This window comes from Rhodamnia argentea, chromosome 8, assembly GCF_020921035.1.
Source record: "Rhodamnia argentea isolate NSW1041297 chromosome 8, ASM2092103v1, whole genome shotgun sequence".
Taxonomy (NCBI): Eukaryota; Viridiplantae; Streptophyta; class Magnoliopsida; order Myrtales; family Myrtaceae; genus Rhodamnia; species Rhodamnia argentea.
Window position 1 is genome coordinate 49,061 of NC_063157.1, and position 13,218 is coordinate 62,278.

At 38.5% G+C, this 13,218-nt stretch overlaps 1 protein-coding gene across 1 annotated transcript; it reads left to right on the top strand.

The window, feature by feature from the left end:
* The first annotated feature begins 227 nt into the window (after positions 1–227).
* Positions 228–2,994, top strand: LOC115755819 (coniferyl alcohol acyltransferase-like). The gene is made up of 2 exons (XM_030695364.2): positions 228–763; positions 1,782–2,994. Exons 1-2 carry the CDS (start codon positions 326–328, stop codon positions 2,814–2,816), a joined length of 1,473 nt encoding a protein of 490 aa, XP_030551224.1. The 5' UTR covers positions 228–325; the 3' UTR covers positions 2,817–2,994.
* The last annotated feature ends 10,224 nt before the right edge of the window (positions 2,995–13,218 follow it).

The following is a 13,218-nucleotide window of genomic DNA, read 5'->3' on the forward strand; positions in this document are numbered from 1 at the left end:
CGTTCGAGTTCTGGAGTGTAAACGTGTAACAATCCGGGTGAGAGTAGATAATGAGATGATTAACCAAACCAAACCCAACCCCACGTCATGAACGGTCCCCCCACCCGCAGTTGTTTTTCTGTGGAGTGAAACTGAAAATGACCGTGCAGACGAATAATTATATTTTGCATATTTGTCGTGTATCTATGGAGGGTAGTTGAGGAATAGTCTCCGACGGAGTCGTTATATGATAACCCTTTGGGCCTATAAATACTGGCTCATCGTCAATCGAACAGCTCCATCCCCTTCCTTCTTCTCCGCCGCTCTGTCTACGAAAGTACATAAAATGGGGGAAGTTGCGGGTGCAGGCGGAGAGTTCGCGGTGAAGTTGGGCAAGAAAGAAGTGGTGGCGGCAGCACTGCCCATGCAAGAGCATTGGCTGCCCCTCTCCAACCTCGACTTGCTCTTGCCTCCGCTTGACGTAGGCGTCTTCTTCTGCTACACCAACCCCACCACCACCGCCTCACAGAGGCTGGGATATGGGTCCTTGGTCGCTATTCTGAAAGCCGCCTTGGCCCAAGCTCTGGTCTCCTACTATGCTCTCGCCGGAGAGGTGGTCCAGAACTCGGTTGGGGAGCCTGAGCTCCTGTGCAACAATCGTGGGGTGGACTTCCTCGAAGCTTTCGCGGACTTAGAACTCTGCCATCTCAACCTGTACAATCCCGACGAAACCATCGAAGGGAAACTGGTTCCTACAAAGAAGCAAGGCGTGCTTGCTGTTCAGGTATAGATATTAGATACAGCCGTACTATATACCCTTTTTCCATCTCAAGAGATCAAATCACTGTATATGCGCCCATCTAAGTCTATCCGTCGTATTCTCCGACTAGGTATAGGCGTTTAATATAATCTATTTGTTTACATCACTACGTATGCCGATTTGACCGATCAATTTGAATACCATTAACCATTTTTCAGAAAGAAGAATGATGTTTGGACTTATATCACGCGTAACATCATCATCTGTGATAACATGCATCAATGATTTCTCATACAAAACATAACAACGTAGAAAGATTTATTGCTAGATGTTCAAAGGAAAAAAGAATCTCACACTTCGCACGAGTTTCTCTAGTTTATTTATGTGATCATTGAGATTATACATTGGCCCATTGCCTCCATGACAGTAGCAAGATACATGAGTGATAATACTGTAGCGAAGGAGGAGATTGTCATTTTTTTTTAATTATGGACGGAATGGAAAAGTCTTGCGAGGGTGGACCTCAGAATTGATCGTTAATTTGTACAGACCGTGATGTTATGGAGTGGGTTCTCACTTGACAGTGCCCTCGAGCATGAAAGATTCACACTTGTGTGGAATAGGTGGGATCTCTCTTTCACCATCAACTTCATGGGAAACATGCTAAAACTCTTAAGGAATCTCTCCTCTCTAGTGTTAATCTTGTAGAAGTCTATATGACAAAGTCATCTCAATTTTCGAAGCGATTAGTTCAATAAAATGGAGGATTAAAACATAGTTCAGTTGTTGAAATAATATTGTTCCAAATGGTATAATTTCAAGTTCGTTTCCACCATTAATCATTTACCCTTGTTGGGACACACATGGAGTCACTTACTGAAATAATATTGTTCCAAATGGTTAATATGTCATGTGATGTCAAGTATATGTAGAACTTACATTAAATCTCACCGAGGCATAAATTTTTTTTATACCGTCTCCGCACTAGGATTGGTTTTGTCCGTTAAGACATTAAGTATTTTATTTGATGGAACACATTCAGGCGACGGAGCTGAAGTGCGGGGGGATAGTGGTGTCGTGTACGTTTGACCATCGGATAGCTGACGCCTACTCGGCCAACATGTTCATGGTGTTTTGGGCAGACACGGCTCGGTCCGCTGCCCCCATCTCCCTCCGTCCTTCCTTCCGCCGCTCTCTTCTCAACCCTAGGCGTCCGCTCTGCGTTGACCCTTCTCTAGACAGCATGTACATCCCAGTATCCGCGTTGCCCCCACCTCCCAAGCACAAGCAGCAGGCAGATGAGGAAGGCGAGACGACCACGACATCGAGGGACGATGATCGTCTGGTAAGCCGCATGTACTATGTGACTGCTGCCAAGCTAAGTGAATTGCAGCAGAGGGCCTGCTCCAATGGAAGCAAGAGGTCTAAGTTGGAATCGTTCAGCGCTTTCCTTTGGAAGATGGTGGCGGAATCCTCCTTGGTTGCCAATAATGATGACAACAAGACGATGTCGAGGATGGGGATCGTCGTGGACGGCAGGTGTAGGTTGATGAGCCAGGGCATGGACGACAAGCGCACACCCATGGCGTCCTACTTTGGGAACGTACTGTCGATACCATTTGGAGAGAAGAGGGTGATGGAGGTGGTGGAGAAGCCATTGAGCTGGGTAGCGGAGACGGTGAACGAGTTTGTGGAGAAGGCGGCAACTAAGGAGCACTTCCTGGGCCTGATAGACTGGGTGGAAGAGCACCGGCCAGTGCCAGCGGTGGCAAGGATATACTGCAAGCCCGGGAGCGAGGAGGAGGAGAAGGAGGAAGGGTCAACGGCGTTCGTGGTGTCTTCGGGACAGAGGTTCCCGGTGACGGAGATGGACTTCGGGTGGGGGAAGCCAGTGCTGGGGTCCTACCACTTCCCGTGGGGAGGGGAAGCCGGGTACGTGATGCCCATGCCCAGCCCGCTCGCCAACGGGGACTGGGTGGTGTACCTCCACCTTTTCGCGTCTCAGGTGGCCTTCATTGAGTCCCACGCTCCCACCGTCTTCAGGCCCTTGACCCCCCATTATCTTAACCTCCTTTGATTTTTTCTTTTTCTCCTTCGTCGTCCGTCTGTATGTACCTCTCACGAGCCTCGTCGACCCTGTCGGTTGTCGCTGTCTGTCCTATTTCCTTGATTAAAATCTTATGTTCCTCGTGTATTTTTCTTTTCCTCCATCCATCTTACTGGGTCACTCCTTATGATTTGATCAATCCTAGGCATATGTCCACTTTCTAATTCTAAGGCAACTCGCTTGCTCACTGTCTTCTTAGGCTGGCATTTCGAATCGGACATTCTAATGGGGACATTTTATGTCACATAAGCCATGCACCACAAGCCAATTACAAACACATATACAAACTATATAACTTGTGCACCATATAAAATTTTGATCAGTAGTTACTAGCGTGATCACGGATGAAGAGAGGAGGGAGGGGGAACAAGATATAAAATTGTATTGGAAACACGAAGTTATTCATTAAGGATGCCAGCCCATAACCATCCGATAATCAAACAAGAACAGCAGCTTGATTTTGATGGAGAAGTAGAACCAATGGCCATGATCGAGAACTTTTGTCTCGGAGGAGTGCAGAAGAGGAATATATTTTAGCTGTCATAGGCACTATCTCTATTGGATGACATCGAACTCATGTGAGATCCACTTAACTCGTAAGCCGGGCTTACCCAACGATTGCTGACAAAAGAGAGCCTCTTGTGCGAAGTGGCGTCTCAATTGGAAGCGTCCTTTGATTCTTTTGCATACGGGTACTATTCTTTCGATGGTCCCCCTTTCCACGTTTTTGGTGTTTTCTCTTTTGTCTTTGTTCTCTTTTATGAATGTGACTTGTGTTATAGTCTAATTTTTTTTTTGTCCAATGAAAAACTCCTAACTTTAGGTCATGTCCTAATTTTACCATGCAGTCCCAATTTCGTACTAACATTTGTACATTCTCATAAAAAATCACAAACTTTAACTTAAGCCACAAATCTGCCCCAATTAACACTCTATCTAAAATTTCTCATTGACAATCGAGAAACGAAAAACTTCCAAGTATGAGCTACTCGAACGTGTCGAGCACGGAACTCTCTTATTGCGAGAGATTGAAGATCGAGCTCAAAATCCCTAATGGCGATTTTGACGGAGAATTAATGGAGGCAGATTTAGGATTCAAGTAAAAGTTGATAATCTTTTATAAGGCAAAAAAAATTAGAGTAGGCCTAAAACTGGAACTAAAGTTGAGGGTTTTTTTATGAGAAAAAAGACCTTAGGATACAATTGATATTGTCTCTAAAGTAAAGGATTTTTTATGAGACAAAAAAAAAAGAGTATAATAGAGACTAGACCTAAAGTTGAGGGTCTTTTAAAGGACACAAAAAAGTTTAGGATAAAATTGGCACTGCATCTAAAGTTGGAGATTTTTTATGAGACAAGGTAAAATTTGGACATAAGCTAAAGCCGGAAGTTTTTAGGGTATTAGGACTTTTATTCTTTAGAGAACACAAAATTACCTTTCGTTGAAAATTTTTTGGATGGGCTTGTTGAAGTAACCACAAGACGCGGTCTACCTTCATCTATTTACTTAATTATTTCATCGCAAATTCTAATCAGCTAAAAAATCTTAAAGTTTGCAAATGAATTGTGCCTCCTTTCCGAGTCTATAATTTCCTGCACAAAGATGTTCACCAAATATTTTCTTGGATGTTCACCCAGTGGATGACTTCTTGTGTTGGAGTGAAACCTTTGTACAAGGAGATGTACTTGAAACGATTGAGAGACTTGAGAATTTTCTGTATATTTCATTGAGTATCAATGCAAAAGTGCATGAGTCTATTTATAAGCTTTACAAGACGACTATCTAGAGTCTAGAACATTACAATACCAATTACACTCAATCAGGAAAATTTCCGGATATCCTAAATATCACTAACATTCCCTCAAACTCCAGGTGACATAAAAAAAGTCAATTGCAATTTAGAGAAAAGATTTTAAAAAGGCCCGAGGGAATGTGCCTTTGTCAAGACACCATCAATCATATCAACAGCTAAAAATGAAAACGAGTTGTGCCATGCCATGAAGCACATGAGATTATAGAAAATAACACAACGTTACAATATGAATTACAATCAATCAAGAACATATCCAGAATATCGCTAAGGCGGGCAATGACTAATGTTCACGACCTACCACGATTGACATCAAGGCTTGGAAGCATTTGTTCAATTGGGTCACAGTACTCCGTCCATTCGGAAAGAAAGAAGCTAACACATCAATTGAGAGTTGACATCGACGGCATCCTATGTGGACTGCTCTTCCGCGGAAGCATATTGCAGCCCAGTAACAGTTGAAGATGTTAACATAGAGAGTTTTAGAGGAAAAAACGGTACTCCTCAATTTTCCGTATATTTTCCTCTATATTTGTTATAATGACCTATATATATATATATCAGAGGAAGGAAAGACTTCTAAAAAGGCATAACCTCTAATTTAGCTAATTACAACTCATACACATATTTTACAGCTCATTCCCACGTAAGAATGTATTTTCACGATGACAATCTTTAATATGCACGAGAGATCTGATAGCTTTGAACATCAAGATAACCAAATTATAAAATACCCGGTGTATAATGTAGGTTAGATAATTCAATCTTGGTGGGGACAGTGCGGGACGTCATAGGGGGTGGAATTGGGTGACTTCTGGAGGTAAACTGAGTCCATTACAAAATGGGGGATAATGACCTCGGAAAGTGAAGATGAGACAGACATATGAATTCGTTACGGTCTCCCCAACCCTTCAGAACAGCTCGGCCTTCTTCTCGTAGCCAACAACCCCAGGAAACACGAATCTCTTCGGGCCACATTGGGTTGGGGTTGCTATATAAAATGAAGATTAGTTCACCTCTCTCCGCCACTTTGCATAATTTTGGTTTAGTTTCTATCCCCTAAGGACGAGAAAAGATATTGAGACTCATCCTGCCATCTGCGACTATGTTTGCTATTGTTCGAGTGGTTCAGCTGGGGACAGGCCAACAACTCTCGCCCGTTCAGCAGATTGCACTGACTTTTGTCGCGCTTTTGCAAAAAGATGTCACCTTCGCACCAATCACGGCAGTCCCAACCGGGCAAATTCAAAGGACATCAACCTAAGAAGCTTTAGAAACATAGTTTAGTACTGCCGGTGACATCAGGAGTGAGCTCTCGAAGTGGTTTAGGCTGCAATTAAACTTAAATTACCACGAAACATGTAGCCCTTTTCTCCAGGGTAGGTGTAGAACAAATCTACGCCAACGACTCCAGGTATAAGAAACTAATTAACGTAACCGCATCCATTATTAAACAAGCATCCACGAGAAGAGTTATTCATTTGCAAATGTTGAGACATGGCGATAGATATAGGTCAGTGCATTTCGCATTTGTTGCTACTTGATATACTCATTGGCAAATAAAACTACAGAAGACGCTTGGACCAACGCATTACAAGGAGCGTGACTAATGAGCGTATGCAATTCAGGACAACTCTAAAGTGATAGAATTCACTGTTTTAATGATGCGCCGGCTGCTGTGAGCACAGCTATGGTGCGTTGATATATTAATACGCTGGCGTGAGCACGGTCATGATGTGATGGGGAGTTGCGTGCACCAATGTGATGACACTGGAATCAAACTACAACTGATTCTTACGGTAACTGCGTTGCGTATTTGTCTTGTACTTTGTCAATTGTCAATGGGTTCAAAAAAATAATGCCCTCTTTGCTGCCCGCCAGAACTAGTATGCAGAATTCATTTTGACCAGATCTCTGAGAGTGGCGGTTGGTGTGTGTCGTCGTCCCGAATGGCTTCACCTATTTTTAATTAGATGTTGGAGAGTCATAGCTTAAAATCGGTCGTGAATTGTCGGTGGATGCTCGGGTCAAACAAACGAGAAGTAACGATGCTCAGCAACCCGCAGGGACCCCTTCGGGCTTAGCCAATGGTACCGCTGCCGCCATACTCCGGTTTTCCAAAGAGACTCAATTTGACTCATTTGCCGGGCTAATTATTGAAGATAAGAGATATGTAGAATCGAAAATTGTGTAATTTCTACATATTGAATTTATCATAGGAAATATGAAGAATCTTTCACATACATGCACAATCACGAGTGAATGGAAAATATTCTGAATATCTCTACAGTTTATCCTAAATATCCCTTACAATTGGGAAGCTCATCTCAATAAACGAGCTGTGACTTGATCTAAAATATTCGCGACTTGATCTCAAGTATTTATTGATCAATTCAAGCTAGCCAAGAGCAGCTTGACTCAGTTTCACTCTAGCAGTGACCGATATAGAAATTACATGTAGTAAGGTTACTTGCAATGAGACTAATAGGTACATGCTTTAATTCTTTACATATAGAAAGAAAATTATGCCACATTTAATAAATGGACATGCCATGTAATGAATTGTAATATTCCTAGTAGTGATAAATTTTTTGGCCTCCCTCAAGCATGTCAAAAAACAATCGATTCCCACATAAACGAATAAAGGACATTAGAATGTTTAAATTTAAAGTTGATCTTTAAGATCAATCATGGATGTTAACTTATTTGACAAACCAACAAAAAGGGGACAGATGTGAGTTTTGTTATTGGATCAAGTACATAAATAAGATTTCGACCAAAAAAAAAAAGTACATAAATAAGATAATTAAGTATTAGCACTCATGGCGATGGTCCCCACTAAGTTACCAACTCCAAAATTTCAAAATAAAAAAAAAAAAAAGTGGAAAATCCTCAAAGAGGCCACGTCACTCCCTTAGTTTTCCCAATCCAATCACAATCATGTATCTAAAAGTTGGGCAACCTCTGCTTTTTCATAAATTAAAGGTTTCTGAAGGTATCACTTTGACATACAACTTGCTCATTTGATTCGATGAAAACCATTTGTCATCATCCTACCATTATTCCAAATGTGAACTGAGAGATGCCCCGTAATTATTCTCACTACGTACAAGTAGACAATCGTTGCACACCGGCTAAGAGAGGAATGGTTGGTGGAAATATCTTATGCAACAACGAACAGCTGTTCAAGGGGAAGAAGCCAACAAAGAATTCCGATGAAACTAGATTTTACTAGAACAAATATGACTGCATTATGTTTTCAGTGCAGAAAACGAGGTCACATAAAACCTTATTGTCCTTTATTAAAGGAAAGGAAAGGCAAATGCGAGAAGAAGAAGAAAGCTCTAAAGGCTGAGGCGTGGAGCGACACGAGAGGAATCTAGCGATAATGAGATTAATGAGCGAGTAAGACCATATTTGGTTCAGCATTGCAAATGAGCATTAGGGCTCTAAAGTCCCTTGGCCAAATGCAAATAGTGTTGGGTTCATTTTTTGACTCACTTTGGGAAGATGCAATTGCATCTCAAATGCTCTCCAAAGTCCCTTAGCCCAAAGTATCTCCGGAGGTACTTTGGGCTAAGGGACTTTGGCAAAATGCAACTAATTTTTTTATTATTTTAATTTTTTCACCTTTGCTTGCCGTCGCCGTGGCCTCCGGTCGCCGGTTGCCGCCGGTCACCGCGATCGGTCGCCGCCGCCGCAGGTTGCCGCCGCCGCCGATAGCTACCGCCGCCTTTTTTTCGGAAAGAAAAAATATTTTACAAAGTTCATTTTTCACAAAACAACATTTTCGTCAAAGTTGCTTTTTAAATGTATTTTTAAAATACACTTTACCAAACACTACTTGCATTTTGAAAAAAGTCTTTAGCCCAAAAGTATTTGCATTTTCTCAAAGTCCCTTGGCCAAATGCTGAACCAAACAGGGCCTAAGTCTATGTTTAATGATGGATATTTAATCTAAAGAAGATGAAATGATTTTCTCAGATCATGTTTTCGATGATGAAGACCTTTTTGGAGAGTCATGTGAGGAACATGAAAATGCTTGAAGAAGATCTTTGAGTTGAAAAGCAAATCTTTAAACTAAGACAACAAAATGCTAAAAGGATATTCTGCAAAAGGAAAGTGATTCATACAAGGAAGAGATTCCAAATATTTGTAAAAAAATTTCACTTGGTTTGAAAACATTAGGGCATGCCTTCTCCATACAAATGTCGCATTGCCACAAATCCGGCTTGGCTTGTAAAAGGTAATTGAGATCAAGAATGATTTTCCGAAGGTCAAAGAGCGATAAGGCGCAGGCCTTCAATCCGGCATTATAGAAATCACTTTGGTAGCAATTTGTCAACTCTATTGGATGTCAATATTATTATTGCTCGAATTTTAGTGATCCTAATCAGTATAAGCAACAACATCCATTTGATTGGAAGAAACATAATACAATCAATTGGAGATTTGATGCTTCCTCTAGCATAAATGGACCCAAATTCATTTGTGTACCAACGAAAAGATGAGATTGTTTTTCTTGCATGGAATAAAAAAAAGGAGAAAGAAAAATCAGCAAGGAAAGGTATGTTTTAAAATTATCAATTTGTTTTGGGTACAAACTTTAAATATCCATAAACTCCAAATGTATTCAATCTTCTTTTGGCATGTTTTACAATTTTACATCATTGGTTATGCTACAAATATCATTTAGGATATAAAAAAAAAAGGGCAGGGCTATTTACACTCTCATTTTGACTAAGACACTCCTTTTTGCTAATTAACTTATTAAAATATCCTTCTCTTTCTTTAACTAAATGTTTTTTTTTTATCAGGCTAATCCACAAATCTTCCTTTATTTTTAGTCAATCATAAAAACGGAAAAGGAAAATTGGTCACAAAATGGAAAAGATTAATTTGTTAAAAGCATAATAAAATGTCAAACATATTTGTATTTAGATATGTATTAACACATAAAGGGAAAAAAATGAAATTTCATACTATTCAAAACTTGATATAAAGAAAGGAATTAATGTCGATTGTGAATTCAATCTCATAGCAAGTGTATAAAAATTTAAAATATGCTTAAAATTTCCCCTAAAAAAATCTTACGCGAGTTTGAAAGTGTAGAATGTGTAAAAAAAATTTCAACCCCATCTTCCAATTCATATTAAAATATGAAAAGCTAAAAAAAAAACACAAATAAGCAATTTGTAACTTTAGAAACCTACAATTTTATCTGAAAATTACCCACAAGATCAAAATTTTCTTGATAATTATATTGGATTTTAAATTTCAACTTTGAAATTAAGTTTTCCTCAAACTATTTCATAAAAAAAAATAGACAATAAATTGTGTGATCATAAGCCGTTATAACTAGAAATTTCTAGCATTTTATACAGCTTTTCTAATTAAAAATATTTGATCATAAATTAAGAATAACGAACTTCTGTAAGAAAAGTGAAAACATGATGCATTATAGAATGATATTTTATTGGGTACAATTTGACATTTATGTTGTGAATTTGATATTTAAAAGGGAAAATAGAAATAAAGGCAGTTATATTGGTTAGGTTGATAACAAAAGAAACAATAACTTGAAGGGGGCGAAGGGTATTTCGATCTATTGATTAAAAAGATGAGTGCCATAGTCAAAATGGGTGTGGGAATAGCGCCACCCATAAAAAATCATTTGAATTTTTTGGACTGATTTTATGCTCCCTAATTTTATCATATGCTGCAAATTGAGAATCTTTTTAAAGGAAATATTATTTGATAGCATGACAATCTTTTTTTTATTGTTTATAAGAATATGAAAACAAAGGAAGCATGATTGCAGATCTTCGCAAATCATTGTGCAATAAAAGAAGAATCTAAAGTGAGGAATTTTAAAAAAGGGAAAGGTACATTCTACACATGCATGTGGGTATAGAAATTGATAATTTTTGTTGCCATATGTATACGGTCACGTTCCTTTTGAAAACAGCATTAGTGTTATATTATCTACATGCATTTTGAGATTTATTTTATAAGAAAATCCCTTTGATTTTGAAAGCAATCATTGCATACTTTTATATAATACTTACTATACTTTTAAAAGTACATGTTATAATTGGCAAGTTTGATCTCTACAAATTGGACGAACGCATGTACGTGATATACTCCCTATTTTTGCAAAGATAATTCTCTCTTCTACAATAAATTGCATATGATAAAAGAATCTTTCCATATGGGATTTCAAAAGTTTTATTCGAAAATCATGAAGATTCTGCACTATTTTTGAAGGATCGAAAATGCTCTTCTTTGCACAAAATTCTCACAAATTATTGAAGGCATCTCAAAATATAATGAGGAAGCCTTTAACACCTGGGAAAAGTACACTAGAAGTGCTATAACTTGTGTACGGCGTTCACTTGAGTGCCATAACTTTCAAAACGTTCACTTAAGTGCCATAACTTTCAAAAATCGTTCACTTGAGTGCTACGTCGGAGCAAAATCGTTCGCTTGGGTGCTACGGTAACTTTTCCGCGCGTGCCACGTCATCTTTCCGGCGTCTACAGTAACTTTTCCGACTTCCACGTCAGCTTTTCCGGCTGCCACATCAACATGGCACTCAAGTGAACGATTTTTAAAAGTTATGGCACTTAAGTGAACGTTTTGAAAGTTATGGCACTTAAGTGAACGCCATACAAAAGTTATGGCACTTCTAGTGTACTTTTCCCTTAACACCTCGTATGATTGGTTGAGTAGCTTCGGCTTGAGGTACTTAATATTATTATAAATGATATTCAATTTATTTATTACAAAGTAGTGGTATAATACATTAAGTGAGATATTATATATGGGGATAATACACAAAAAACCTCAAACTAGTACACATGTGACAAATTTACCCCAAACTATTTTTTTGACCACGAAAAATTCCAAACTAGTACATCCGTGATAAATTTACCCTCCATTAGTTTTTGTTGAATTTTACCATTAAATTACCGATTTGGGTGATAAGTGGCGGTTGACAGATGTATCAGTTTGGAATTTTTACCTTATGTTTATTATAAGTGCATCAGTTTGGAATTTTTTGAGATATTAACCCAACTTAACAGAAGCTAACAAAGAGTAAGTACATCACACGTGTACCAGTTTGAAATTTTTAGGGGTAAATTTATCATATGTATACCTGTTTAGGATTTTTTGTGGTCAAAAAATAGTTTGAAGTAAATTTTTCATAAGTGTGTCAATTTGAGATTTTTCGAGAACAAGAAAATAGTTATACTCTAAACTATTTTCTTGTCATAAGTGTGTCATATATATATATATACATATATATATGATGTTTGATTCTATACAACATAAGCCATATTGCATATCTTTTGTGTTGGCCTAAGAATGGCGAATATGATATTTGTGAAGATTGTCTTTCATGCCAAAGATTTTTCTGAAGATAGTGTGTTAAGATGAGTTGAATTATATATTCTCTGCGTGATACCCCTTCCATTATCATAGCATTTTCATTGTTAATAAATAAAAAAATAGAGAGAATATAGATATATTATATATGTATCTATAATGCTCAACTGTTATGGAGGTGAAGTCATGAACTACAAGGAGTTTGAGGTGACTTGGAGGTACTAGACAAGGTGAACAATTTATAAAGTCTTGAATCACCGAGATGCAGAGGAAGACTAATTAATGCAGTTTAATATCATCGGGAGCCCGATATAATTGAAGTTTGATATCAGCAGATGCTTACGGGAGTTTGATATTAGTAGATACTTGCAGGAGTTTAATATCAATAGATACTCATAAGAGCTTGATATCGGTAGATGCTTGTAGAAGCTTAATATGAGTAGCATATGCAAAAGCTAGATATAGGCAAAAGCTAGTGATAATTGGATATAAGCAGAATACCGCATAAGTCTGATATAAGAATACAAGGAAAGTTGTATATCGTTAGGAAAATCCCATATGATGTTTTGAAGATGATAAAGACAATCAAAAGCTACTAATGTGTGTATTGATTAAGTAGTATCATGTGATATATATATAAGCTGCAATGCGGGTGATGTCTTAATTGGCATTAGTTGTGATGCTGAGTGCTTTGTGACAATAAGGAATGCTCTACCGATGGGAAATGATCACTACGGATATCAAGGTGAACAAGATATTAGGTGTGGAGATGTCTATAAGCTAAAAGGATCTGTATAAAGATGAACAAGTTGGAAGGACCATGATTGAAGGTGAACAAGCCAAGAAGAAGGGATATTTGTAATGGCATGGAAGGACTAAGGTAAGGTGAACATTTTGATGGACCATAGTGATAGTGAACAAGCCTATAATGGTAATACCTGTTGAAGCTTGGAAGGACCGCACTTGTGAAGGTGAGCAGCTTAGTAGAATCATGACCACCAATATGCTTGGAATGACCAAAGGATAGAAGAATGAATCGCCATCGGGACGACAAATTGTTGGCCAAAGCAGATCTCTTTAGATGAGGTGGAAAGACAATGGCAATGTTGATGGTCCAGAAAGTTCAGCGAAGACAAGAAATCAACTGTGATGCTAATGTCCTTGAAGGTTTT

Bases quoted from the DNA above. Each gene is read 5' to 3' on its own strand.
- LOC115755819 (XM_030695364.2), top strand. From the start codon at position 326: ATGGGGGAAGTTGCGGGTGCAGGCGGAGAGTTCGCGGTGAAGTTGGGC. The intron at 764-1,781 runs GTATAGATATTA...GAACACATTCAG, and splicing joins AAGGCGTGCTTGCTGTTCAG to GCGACGGAGCTGAAGTGCGG.